The 14,150-nt window shown below is 35.0% G+C and overlaps 1 protein-coding gene across 4 annotated transcripts in view; it reads left to right on the top strand.

Annotated features, from left to right (window-relative positions):
* PARP8 (poly(ADP-ribose) polymerase family member 8) overlaps positions 1 to 14,150 on the top strand; it is a 175,720-nt gene that overhangs the window by 142,996 nt on the left and 18,574 nt on the right. For 3 of the 4 annotated variants that reach the window (XR_005019442.1, XM_036848604.1, XM_036848602.1), the window contains exons 16-20: positions 825 to 917; positions 7,301 to 7,426; positions 8,692 to 8,757; positions 11,569 to 11,636; positions 13,546 to 13,594. Coding sequence is in view for 3 of the 4 variants with exons in the window: in XM_036848604.1 (XP_036704499.1) it covers positions 825 to 917; positions 7,301 to 7,426; positions 8,692 to 8,757; positions 11,569 to 11,636; positions 13,546 to 13,594 (402 nt within the window). In the remaining variant the exon portion in view is untranslated. The remainder of the gene's footprint in view (positions 1 to 824; positions 918 to 7,300; positions 7,427 to 8,691; positions 8,758 to 11,568; positions 11,637 to 13,545; positions 13,595 to 14,150) is intronic. The other variant, XM_036848603.1, reaches the window with a different exon arrangement.

The following is a 14,150-nucleotide window of genomic DNA, read 5'->3' on the forward strand; positions in this document are numbered from 1 at the left end:
TTATATTCCTAGTAGTTATTTATCTTATAATTGGAAGTTTGTACCTTTTGACCACCTTCCTCCAATTCCACTTCCCCCCACCCCTCCACCTCTGGTAACGGCAAATCTGATTTCTTTTACTATGAATTTGTTTGTTTTTGAAGTATAATTGACCTACATACAACACTTCGTTAGTTCCTTGTGCACAACATAGTGATTTGAAATTTCTATACATTACAAAATGATCACCATGGTAAGTCTAGTTACCGTCTGTCACCACACAAAGATACTGCATTATTATTGACTACCTTCCCCACACTCTACATTTCATCCCTGTGACTCATTTATTTGGTAACTGGAAGTTTGTACCTCCTAATCTCTCTCACCTATTTCTCTCATCCTACCACCTACCTCCCTTCTGGCAACCACCTGTTTGTTCTCTGTATCTATGACTCTGTTTATATTTTGTTATGTTTGTTCATTTGTTTCTTTTTTTAGATGCATGTAAGTGAAATCATACAGCATTTGTCTTTCTCTGTTTGATTTATTTCAGTTAGCATAATGCCCTCGAGGTCCATCCATGTTCTTGCAAATGGCAATATTTTGTTCTTTTTTATGGCTGAGTAATATTCCATTGTATTTATACATATACCACATCGTTATCCATTCATCTGTCAATGGGCACTTAGGTAGCTTCCACATCTAGGCTATTGTAAATAATATTTCTTTCTTTTTAATATTCTAAAACTTTGCATTTTCTATTTATTATAAAGAATGTCATACATTTAATTTAGGAATTGGAGGATGGGGAAAAAATGTTGAATTGATTCCCCTTTCTTTTGTAGCCTACTGTGTGTGAACGAGAGCTGTGTGTATTTGCTTTTCAAACCCTGGGAGTAATGAACGAAGCTGCTGATGAAATAGCAACTGGAGCTCAGGTAGTAACACGTGATACTAACTATTCCATATTTTGATTTGAAAAGTTTATTCTGATCCACTAGCTAACTTTACCCTTCTTTGGGGTGAATTTTTGATAGTTTCTTGATAGATTAAGAAAGCAAACCAGCATTTGATATTTCTAGATAGAAACTAAATTTTGCCAGCTTTATCTAATGTGTGTTTTTTGTCCTTTTGCAATTGCCAAGAGGAGAAGTTAAACTGACTTTAATTGTTTGAAAAGTAATACGTTCCTTTCTTATATGGTGAAATTGAGATACTGAAACCCTTGCATTTGCATTATGTAATGTTTATTTGTAAAGTTATAGTGCCATAAAATGGAAGCCAATTTACTTTTAAAACTTAGGTGAAAAGATAATGGACAGAACATGTAATAAAAAGAGAGCATTCAATTTTACAATAACAATGTTTATGACATAGGAAGAAAAATATAAAAACAAAGAAACAACTTGAAAGTAGAGAAGAATCCCATGTTTCTGGAAAGGAAAAAAATCAGTTGTAAAGATGCCAAAATTTATTACTTCATGCAATGTCATTAAAATTTCAACTAGTTTTTGTTCATTTATGGAACCTGACTGAAATACTAATAAACAGATGAGAAAAAAATTACAGAAAACAAAAAATAATGAGTGTTAATTAAGTGAGACTAGACCAACCAAATACAAAACCATATTATGTAATCCTATGATATTTTGAAAAAATATAGTACTGGCAAAGAGTAGAAAGTCAGATTATCCCCAAAATAGGTCAAGTTATAAATACATTTAATACATATTAAAGGAGGTATCACATCATGTTGTAAAATAAAAATGGTTTAGTGAAGGTGGGAACAAATGACCTGCAACATGGGGGGGAAAACAGGTTAGCTCTTTATGCTGTGTGCAAAAACAAATTCCAAATGGCTTAAAGAATAGTTTTGTTTAAAAGTATTATACCCACACTAGAGCATGCACAGCCTAGGTAGGGCCTCAGATTCATGCATTTATGCAGATACAAAAAATCATAAAGAAAAATATCAACAGATCTGAGTCCATACATACTTCACATTTTTTACTTGAAAAAATAAGAGCTAACACACTTAAGAAAAAGTATGTTTTGCTACAAACTTAATTACATAGAAACGCATGAAAATTGAGACAAAAAACATGAAGATCATCACAAATTAATAGAGGAAATGAATGCACAATTCACAAATATGGACCTATAGTTAGTAAAGAAACATGAGAAAATACTTAGCCTCACTAAAAATCAAAGGAAGCTAAATGTAAAAGAATTGTATAAAATTCACAAAGATGGGTGGGAAGAATGATCATGCAACAGACATCTGGTCATTCTTACAGTAAGTGTCAAATGCCTATGATGTAACAGGCCGTACACTAGACTAAGGTACAACAGTTAACACAGACGACCCATGCCTCATGGATTTAGCCTCCCTTAACGTCGTTATTTCACTGATTAACTAAACTGAGATGCATCCACTTGATGAAATTTTAAGGACCATATTTGTGATGTAATGAGTTATAAATGAAAATAACACAAACAGAACATTGATCATATGCGATGTGAAAAATGATTCCATGATTAAAATAAATTCCAAAAATGCAGCTTCATATTGCCCCATACCTAATGTGTACAAATTTGCATACTAAAAGCTCTGAGAATGCCTAAAACTGAAGAAAATGACTAGCCTATACTTAGAGGGTTTCTCAAACGTATCTATCCATGGTGAGTCTTTATCTCTTTTTAAAAATGGTAACGTTTTTCTCATACCTTGAAACTAATATTGCTCAAAGAAAGGTACTTTAATATATGCTATTTATAGCTATGTAAAAATAAACTTTACACAGGTGTGTGTACATACGCACATACGTGTATATTTACATGGATATGTATGTGTGTATATATATATGTATAATTTTTCAAGTAGTATAGTTAATATTTATGCATTTTACTGGAAGTAAAGTATCCCTCGTACAATTTGAAAAGGGAAGGAAGTAAAGCCTAGAAATAGGGAATAATTGATTAGAAGGAAAACTAACATATTAACAGTAGGCTAGGTTGAAAGAATAATAGGTGCTTTTTTCCCTCTTATTATAGATACATCTCTAAAAAAAATGGTTCTTAAAGTGAAATTACTTTTGGATTATATAATGATAGTAACAAAGCACAAATACTCGATCAGATCAATTCAGTGATTCAGCTCTAAAGATCAGTATCCAAAAAACTCAGAGAATTTAGTGATTCTACTCCAAAGTCAATGCAGAATATTCTTTTCACCACTTTAAAGGAGATACCCCAATATTCTGGTTATAATCCTAGAGATTACATGGAAATGGATTCCTTTTCTAAATAAGAACTGTATCTCTGTAGCCTTGTTGCATCAGTTGACTCCTGCATTTTTAGTGGTGCTCTGTGGAGCTCTGGAGATTGCAAGAACATTCTTTAGAGGGATCTGCAGGAGGCTGGGCTGTGATCAGAGTGTCTCAGCAGCCGGGATTCCAGGCCTCCGAGTACTGCTGTAACCAGAACAGCAGCTCCATTTTATTCTTTTATATTTTGGGGCTCTCAAATACAATTTTCTTTTAAAAAAAGAAAAGATAAAAGGAATTACTCTTGAAATGTTTGAAAGCCATTAGTCTACAATTTTAAATTCACTTCTTTTCCAGAATACATTGTACATCATTTTACTCTGTGGAAAAATTAGCATATGTAAATAGAGTACAAATCCTAACAGTGTAATATAAACCTTTCTTTGTTCAAAGATTCTGAATGCTAACTCCTATAACAGATAAACCATAAAATTAAAGTGACTTAAGATGGTAGGCTTTTATTTCTAACTCACACGACTGTTCGGTTAGAATGTTTGTTGGGCAACTGTGTGATCACTGAGGGAACCGGATTCCGTCCATCACATGAGTCCGCTGTCTTCAATACTGGCATATAGTAGAGGGGAAGGGAGAAAAAGGGAGAAGGAGCGCCTGTTTTTTCATCAGCTCAGCCTCTTTCCACTTTCTGTCCATTGGTTAAAACTAGTCTTACGGCCTGACTTAAACAAAAGGGGTAGAAATGTCCCCTGCAGTGCAGTTGCTTCCAGGCAGTAGTAGCCCTATACCTTGAAAGCAAGGAGTATGAAACTTCGGTGGACAGCAAGGAATTTTGTCAGGGTAGTTACACTGTTTCTTTTCAGTTAGGTTAAGACATACATTAACAAAAATATTCTGTTAATTAACTTCTTTACCCCTACATCCATTATTTTCATTATAATTTACTTAAGTCCACTAGTGAAATTATTGGCAAAACAATGCATTTGCTTTTTTTGGTAGTTTTGATTGCTTTGAAGTTTTGGGCACAAGATTTTTAATTAAAGTATTTGATTGAAAGGAGAACATTGTTCAGGTTATTTTGTATCCATTTGTGCCTTTCTTGTTGTGGTAAAAAACACATAACGTAAAATTTACTATATTAATCATTTTTAAGTGCACAGTTCAGTAGTGTTGAGTATATTCACATTGTTGTGAAACAGATTTCCATAACTTTTCCATTTGCAGAACTGAAACTCTATACCTGTTGAAAAACTCCCATTTTCTCCCTACCCACCATTCTACTTTCTGTTTCTGTGAATTTGATTACTTTAGATTCTTCACAAGTGTAGGCATATAGTATTTGACTTTTTGTGACTGGCTTATTTCACTTAGCATAATGTCCTCAATGTCCATTTTGTAACAGGTGACAGACTTTTCCTTCTTTAGGGTGAATAGTATTTCATTATATGTGTGTACCACATTTTGTTTATCCATTCACCCATCAATGGATATTTTGGTTGTTTTCACCTCTTGGCTGTTGTGGATAATGCTGTTGTGAACATGGGTGTGCAAACATCTCTTCAAGATCCTTCTTTCAATTCTTTTGGATATATACCCGGAAGTGGGATTGTCACTTACAGCAGGATCATATGGAATTTCTATTTTTAGGTTTTTAGAGGAACCTCCATACTGTTTTCCATAGTGGTTACACCAATTTACAATCCCATCAACAATGCACAAGGGTACAAATTTCTCCATGTGCTCACCAACACTTTTTATTTTCTGTTTTTTTGATAGTAGCCATCCTAATGGTTGTGAGGTGATATCTCATTGTGGTTTTTATTTGCATTTCTCTGATGACTAGTGATGTTGAGTATCTTTTCATATGCTTTTTGGCCATTTGTATGTATGGCTTCTTAAAAGAAATGTCTATTCAGTTCTTTTGCCCATTTTAAAATTAAGTTATATGATTTTTTATTGTTGAGTTATAGGAGTTCTTTATGTATTCTGGTTATTAACCTCTTATCAGATAAATTATTTGCAAATATTTTCTCCCATTCCATGTTGTTTTTTCACTCTCTTGATTTTGTCCTTTGATGCGTAAAAGTTTGATATAGTCCTATTGCCAATTTTTGTTTTTGTTTGCCCATGGCTTTGGTGCTATATCTAAAAAATCACTGCCAGATCCAATGTCATAAAGCTTCCCCCTGTTTTCTTTTAGGACTTTTACAGTTTAAGGTTTTATGTTTAGATTTTTATTCTATTTTGATTTAATTTTTGTGTGTGGTATAAGATAAGGGTCCAGCTTCATTCTTCTGCATGCGTATATCCAGTTTTCCCACCCTCATTTGTAGAAAAGACTGTCTTTTCCCCACTGAGTGGTCTTGGCACCCTTGTCAAAGATCATTTGATCATACATACATGAAGAGCATGTATTTTTACAAAGCTTCAAGTGCATACTATGACATATAATTTTTTAAGGTATTTATAAGATTGTACCAATTCATGGCCCCAAAAGTTTCAAAAAAGGCTCTTTTATGTTACTGATGATTCTTTCTCAGAAATTCTTGCTTGGGTTTTACTATATTAGGAGACCAGATAATGCTGAAAACAATTTGTATCTGGGTTATGGTGCATCTTTCTGGGGTAGAAGGAGTATGAGTATGGGAGAGGAAAACAAAAAGGAGGGTTTTAATTTGTCTTTATTATTATTATCTGTTGCTTTGAATCCAATTTATTGCAAACACACACACACACACACACACACACATAAATGGAATAGTGTGGTAGAATCATATTAGCTGTTTCAGTTCTGCTGTTCTCTGAGTAAGTCCTGTGGGTATCTATGTCTGTGTACTTTGGAATGTGTTATTTATAGATCCTATACCCGATGGCTTGAGTGTTGCTAATTATTTTAGGTCACTGGAAATTCTGGATGCTGTGATTGGGTGGATGTGTTTTGTGAGTATACACACAACATAGTGAGCCCTACAGTCATTAGGTCACAATACCCCCTCGTTAACCATAAGAATCAAAAATTGTCCTACTCTTACTGTGCATTTTTTAAATGCCTGTTTCAAAACTTTCTGGAAATATCTTCCCCTATAAAGATTAAGTCAGCTGCTTCCTTAGGAAGTATCTTGTCTTTACGCTGTAGGTAGGTCCGTTCTGATGAGCTCTCTCCGTTTAAACGGTATCGGCTTTCTTGATTCAGTTGCTAGAGCGTGTTGTTTGTGGGAACTAGGGAGGGGAGCCACGCTCTTAACTGCTATGTCGCCTTGCCTCTTAGTGAATTGTGCGAAGGAGTCATAGACGCACGTAGGAATAAAGCCATCTTATTTAACAAATCAGAGGACATTAATAGCCTTTGTCAGAGGAGAGTAGGAAGAAGTAAGATGGTGTCAGGAGATTTACTGTCCTTGGGGCATGTCAGATTCACTTTCTGCAGTTTCCTTCACCCGGAATGGTTTCTCCCAAGATAGTCACGTCTCCATCTCCCACTTCGTTCAGGTCTCTGTTGAAACGTCACCAAGTTTCCTGGCCACGCTAAAATAGTCCCCCCTACTGCCTAAGTCTCTAATGGCAGCTTTATTTTTATAGCATTTAACACTACCAGACACTATATGTCTTTAAGCATATATTTAACTGATTTTTCAGCACATCTTCTCCATTGAAAGGAAAATTTCATGAGACCTTTTCAAGGACCTGTCTTGTTCATTGTCTTTCCACAGAACCTACAACAATGTTAGCACGTAGTATGTGTTAATGACAAAGACATGTTAAAGACAGATATGAAGACGTGAGTAGTTGGAAGCAACACATATTAGTTACTTTAATATATGTTACTTTAAATAACACATATTAAAGTAACTTTAAATATTAGTTACTTTAAATTAATAGTCAGGTTTCGTCAAATTTGATCTAAAGCCACAAATGACAGATTTCAGAGATTGCTAGCCATCCTGAATCTTTCCTAATTAACTACCATGAGAGGGAGAGACAATGGCAAAGCATTTGATAAAACCTGAAGGATAGTAACTATCTTATGTATGTATTTCAAGGTGGTAGATCTACTAGTATCCATGTGTAGGTCTGCATTGGAATCTCCTAGAAAAGTTGTCATTTTCGAGCCATATCCTTCTGTGGTAGATCCTAACGATCCTCAGATGCTGGCCTTCAATCCAAGGGTAAGTAGTTATCCTGGCACATCAATCACAAGTTTCCTTTAACAATAATTGAGATTTTAGTCTCATTAGCTTTCTTCTGTGTTAGCTAAATTACTGTCTCATCATATCCATGACCTGTCACGAACTCTGTATCCATTTAGCAAATATGATTCTTTTTCCACCAATTTGATTTACTTCCACCTTGTCTTTCATGTATCCTGTTACTTCTCCTCTCCTTTTCTCCTTTAAAATCATTTTCCTAACTTTGCCTTCATGAAACTAGACCCATTTAATCCCCTCAAATTCTGATCTTTACACATCCCATCTGCCTGGAAGGTAGGTAAATAACTGTAATAAATTGGTTTATAATGGTCAATATGATTATTTTAATTTCATCATATATTTTTTGAGATTCTAACTTATGTAATCTCATTTTAATTTTAAGGATCATGGGTAAAGGGACAAATTTTCCCTTTTCTTTTGTATTTTTATTTCATCCTTTCTTGCCCTCCCCTCTCTCCCTCCCCAGTTATCTGAAGGTTAGTGAAAGTTTATTTCGTATTGTTGATCAACTGACATTTCTTGAGAAAACAATTTTATAAATATTCAGAGAAGTTTGGCAGAATTCTTCTGAAATAACATGATTTTCAAATTACATGAGAGCCAAAATTGCCTTAGTTTCTATTACTATTCATCTTGAAATCATTTTATGGAAACAATGACTATATAAAATTCTCTTGGAAAAACTTTCCCTCCTTCATAAGTGGCAACAGTGCACATATTTTCAGTGTGCTTAAAAATGAGTTATCAGTTGAGTGTCTGCTGTCATTTACACACTTATTAATCATACTTGTTTGGTAACAATCTTCCAATCAAAAGAAACTAAAAGCAAAATGAAACTGTAAGATTTAAAGTGGATTTTTGTGTTTTAGAAGGATTCTGTGCTTGCTTTATTCATCATGGCTTAATTTTTTAGTGGTGACAACAAGAATCAGGAGCCTAATATCTTTTTTGTATTTATAGCTTTTCCCCTGTAAGCTGAACATCATTTTATGTATTTACACTAAAACTGGCATTATTTTCTTTTTTCTTCCCTCTGGCTCAGTTATAAATCCTATGTCCTTGAGCCATCTTATTAAAGTCTTCCCTTTTGTGTACACAACACAGTCATTGCTTTCAAATTGACCCTGATGGAAAACTCAGGTACAGAAATAATACGTCTCTCCAGTAATGTGCAGACTTGCAAAGGCTTATGGTGAATACTATTTTTTCCCCCATTCAAACAGAAGAAGAACTATGATCGAGTAATGAAAGCATTGGACAGCATAACTTCTATTAGAGAAATGACACAAGTAAGTATATCATCTTGTGGTCTTGTACAGTTCAGTTTTGCTTGAGTGAAATGATATTTTTAAAATATCTGAGAGTACTGGCCATGTGGTGAAGTGTAGACTTTTCTATTATATGAGAGTATAATTAAAATCATAAAAAAATGAAAATTGTTTTGTACTAGGATGTTTTAATTAAATTACATCAGTGTTTTGGCATGCTACCACTGTGGCTTTGGAGGGTAATTGCATAATCATAATCTGAATGCTCGGCTCTCAAACTCAGACAAGAATTTGTTGGAATATCTTAAGGCAAAAGTTAAATCTGGTACCATCTTCCTCGACTGCCAATTTTAATTAATGGTAGTAATTTCAAAACATTTTAATGTTAAAATCAAAACTAATATTCTTTCAAATGTAAATTACACGTAAATAGTTCAGATGTAACACAGAATCTCAAAAGAACTTTGGAAGACACCAGACTCCTTGAGAGCATGAGTTTATATTTTTGGCCATTAGGGAGGTTTTGTTGGAAGAGTTTGATGAGCAAGGATCAGGGTTTATTATGAAAGCCCAATATATCCCTGGGCTGGAATCCAGCACTTGGAAAAGCACGTCTTATTGAATTATTGAGGCCTTTCCACTGCCAAACACTTGGAGAAAGGTTTAAAGCTCATCATTATAAGTAGAAATTAATAATCTAATTGACAATACCACACATTATGGGTTGAGTTTGCATATGGTGGTTTCAAGGCTTGCACTGCCCCTAGAGGCCCTTGCAAGTTTATGGTAAGTATTACTCTGAGTCATTGCCTTTCTCTGGGGAGGGAGGGAATAGTGATTTTTCCAGTCTCGGGGCCCACAAAGCTTCTGTGCCACTCCCCCTCCCCCACTACCCCATCTACTCCATTTGCAGATGTGCATCCAAAGTACATGTTTTTTTAAAGATTTATTCTTTTTTAAAATTTGTTTATTTTACTTATTTATTTTTTGGCTGCATTGGGTCTTCATCGCTGTGCGCGGGCTTTTCTCTAGTTGTCGCGAGCGGGGGCTACTCTTCGTTGCAGTGCGTGGGCTTCTCATCATGGTGGCTTCTCTTGTTGCAGAGCACGGGCTCTAGGCACGCAGGCTTCAGTAGTTGCATCACACGGGCTCAGTAGTTGTGGCTCGTGGGCTCTAGTGTGCAGGCTCAGTAGTTGTGGCGCACGGTCTTAGTTGCTCCGCAGCATGTGGGATCTTCCCAGACCAGGGCTCGAACCCATGTTTCCTGCATTGGCAGGCAGATTCTTAACCACTGCACCACCAGGGAAGCGCAAAGTACATTTTTACATTCCCAAATTTGATTCTTGGTTCTTTTGATAGTTATTTATTTATGAGGTCAAATACTCATTCATCCATTCAACAAATGGTATGTGTCAGACAGTGGTAAACAAGAGATCCTTTAATTCACAAGTTATATTATTTGCTTAATAGCCGTCATTCTTTCCACCTGTTTTTCTATGCCCTTTCTACATTATCAGAAGTCCTTTTCAAGCAAACATTTATTATTTGTATAAGGAAAAGAAAACAATAAATGCATTTCCACTTAGGGGGAAAAAAGAACCTATTGCAGTACCTTACATACAATTAAACATTTTTGGTCACCAAAGATTTTGGTATAGGATATTTATACTGTACTGTAGATCCAGACCATTCTTGCATCTAAAAATAGCTACAAACTCTGACTCTGGGATCAGCTCTGTGCCAAATATTGCATCCTTTATTCTGGGTCATGTGTAAGCTATGTTAATAGGAGGCAATGGAAATGATTGAGTGTCAGCTTGGGAAGTTGGAGGCCCATGTGGTATAATTTGCTCATCAGTGACGTGGCCTGCAACCTTGGGCAAGTTGCTTAATTGCTTGATGCCTCAGTTTCTTCATTGCCAAGATGGTAAATAGTAATGCCGCCTTCTCCCTCAGCGTACACTTCATAGGGATGCTGTCAGGTTTTATCCTGTCAAATTCTTTAAACCTCTCCAAATAAATATAACATTATACTGGCCTAAATTGTCACAGACAGATTGCCTTTCATTCTAGGAAAAGGTTAATTGTCTGGGTGAATTCCATCAATACTTTTAAAAGAAGGGGTCGTCATCTTATGTAAATTTTGTCCAATTTTCTCATGTAAAGATCTACCCGAAGCCAGTACCCTCAGATATGAGCATGAGTAGTAGCTATTACAAGTTTCGCTTTAATGTTAGTTAAATGTTAAAGATGTCAAAGAGAAACCAGACACTTGATAAAGGTGACAAGACAGATTTATTCAAGTACTGCAGTAGGGGAGAGAAACTTGCAGTGTGAGCTGAGATCACCTCCGAGTAAGGCAAGGTGACTGAGGTTTTTAAAGTGAAAACAGAGAGGGAACAAAAAGGGGCTACAGAGAAGTGAAAATAGGGGGGATCTGGGGAAATGGAAATTTCAGTGGGGATAAGAGAATTACTGAAAGGTTAACTGTATGGGTTGGTACCTTTTGTGTTTTAGCAACATTGGGTTTTCTTGAGCAAAGACTCAGCAGTGGTCCAGGGACTTAGCCTAGTGCATGGAAGCCAGGCTAAAATTTGATTGAGCCTCTTATCAAAATGTTCCGGCAAGTCCTTTGTCCTGCATGGAAGGTCAGAGTTCATATCATCTTGGGGAGAAGCAACTAGGGTAATGGCTGCCATTATCATGTCACAACCACAGGTCTTCACGTTTAACTGGATTAGGCATACCTGTTCAATCTGATTTTCCTTTTGCAAAAAAAGAAAAAAAGGAATTTTTAAGAAAAATCAAAACGTATAATGACTTTTTTTTCAGGCACCGTATCTGGAAATCAAGAAGCAGATGGATAAACAAGACCCCCTTGCTCATCCCTTACTGCAATGGTATAAAATTTAGTTTTCCTCTTAATGAAAACAGCATCATTTCCTACTGCCTGCTTTAAGGAAAAAAAAAAAACAAAACCCTATTTTGCAAGACCTGCAATGCTACAGTTCTACAAGCCTATGAGGCCTGGTGATTTTACAGTCCAAGAGTCCTTAATGACTCTCACTTTAATTAAAATTTCGACATCACAAGGGGAAGAAAGTGCTGTCATATGCACTACAGGGATATACAGTGCAGTCGACAGCAGTTTGTTATCTATCATTTTTAAAAATTTAATTGGTTAGATTACGTGGTGAAGCCATTTTGGCTCATTTAATTTTCTAGTTAACTGTGTGATAAAACTGTTTCAAACGCTTACTGAAAACCTCTCTATAATGTGTGTTTTGTATAATTTACTCCCTTAACAAAGATAGTGTAAATTTGATAAACTCTGTGTTTGATGACTGCAGATGAGGCACTGTTTCCGAGAAAGTCTGGTAAGGGACACAACGTTAGTCCAGCCTAACCCTAGAAAAGAAGGGTTAGGCTATAGTTGAGGGGTGGATGGAGAGCTCCCCTTGCTCTACAACACTTACTTCAAATAATTTGCCCTCTGGTTTCTCATCTGCAAAAAGAAAACAGTAGTATCTACTTACCTACTCACCGTACCTATGGGGGTTTTAGGTGCGTCTCTTTGAAATCACTGACAACTCAAAGACTGGAATTTACCATGATTATCAGGCAGTAATACAAATGTAAAGATTATAAGAGATTGGTCTGAATGAGTACTTATTCCATGCTACAACCAGGAAGTTTTTTAAAAAATATGTAAAGATGGGCAAAGGAGGAAGAATCCGGCCACCTCATGACTCTAATTACTTAACTTTCACTTAGGCAGAACCTTACAAAACACATTTAATTTAGTCTAGTAAAACCATGACAAAAGTTCGGTTTTAGAAGCCTTTCTTCTTTGTATCTTTTATAATCTATTTTTAAAATTCTGACGAATTGAGTAAAATAACACATAGTTTTTATTTTAACTTTTAAAATTCTCATATTAAGTCGTATTCAAAATGAAGGTAAAAATTTCAAATATCTAATCTCTTTCTTTTTTTCCCTGAAGTTAGCCTGATTGTTCACTTTTAATTATTTGTGATCATTTCCTTCAGCTTGTTAGTCACTCTTTCTTCAAGGAGAAGAAAATTTACCAACATGTTTTACAATTTTTTTAGTTATTATTTTCTATACTGAAAAGCATAAAACACTTAGTCCTTTCAGATACCTGAGGTTTTGATTTTTTTTCAACTTCATTGTCTACATACGGTGAACAACAGTTTGTATATAAACCATTGTATGTATCAGCACAAAGATCCTCAAATATTTAAAGAAAGGAAAAATATCTTCATAAAAACTCATTCTTAGTTAGACAGTGTAGGGAGAAGCAGAGGAAGCAGATGTATGAATCAGCTCCTAAATTTTGTATTTAGATTACCATTATTTGAAATCATATTCATAAATGTTCACTTTGCTGATATCTGAGGTTGTGGTTATTAAAAATTATATCTCTTAAGTTTTCAAGAGCTACTTCTGTGTTTTCTCAGATTAAAGTATCTTTTTTATTATATCAGTTCTTTAAATTGTTTCAGGAAGCAAAGCAAAATGATGTAATTAAATAAAATTATTACTCAATTTAGTTTATGTCACAGCAAAAATAAGTTTTAATCACTTGCCAACTGAGGGGAATATTTAAATATACTTATATTTATATATACTTATACTTATAAATAAATACTTATATATTTAAGTATTTAAATACTTATATTTAAGTATTTATAAGTATATATATATACTTATATATTTAAATATTTAAATACTTTAAATATATGTGGCATATATTTGTGACTGATGGCTTATTTTAATTAATTTCAGGGTTATTTCAAGTAATAGGTCACATATTGTGAAACTGCCAGTTAACAGGGTAAGTTGTTTTTTCACATATACATACAGAAATGTGAGGAATACTTACTAGTTGGGAGAACTGACCCCTGTGATTTTTAGGCAGCCTCTCCAGGAAATTGAAGTTAACTCAGGCCAAGCCTAATTCTTCAGTTAGAAATGACCATATGTGCCCCAGCTCTAAGTTTCTCCAAGATATCAAATTCAGTTTCAGGCTGCTGCCCTGAACCTTTAAGTAAACGAGTCAATGTGAAATCATTTAGTTATTCCACATGTGATAGAGAGAACATTATCTAGAGATTGACCAGGAAAAGGTAGTGTGCTTTTTTATCATTGTCAGTTTAATACTGGCACAGCTTTACTTTTCTATATTGGAGAAGATATTGCCTCCAGATATCTTGCTTATCGGCCTAATACGCTTACAAAACAAAGAAAAAGCTAATGGACTCTGATTTCAGTTCTGATCGTCACCTGGGAGCAGTATCTAAAATCTCAGCTCTCCCATCTATGAATCTCTAAACTATGAGATTCCTATATATTGGATTCCTGTATAAGTACATATATTCTTAGGTGAAAGG

The sequence above is a fragment of the Balaenoptera musculus genome, chromosome 3, assembly GCF_009873245.2.
Source record: "Balaenoptera musculus isolate JJ_BM4_2016_0621 chromosome 3, mBalMus1.pri.v3, whole genome shotgun sequence".
In the NCBI taxonomy this organism is placed as follows: domain Eukaryota; kingdom Metazoa; phylum Chordata; class Mammalia; order Artiodactyla; family Balaenopteridae; genus Balaenoptera; species Balaenoptera musculus.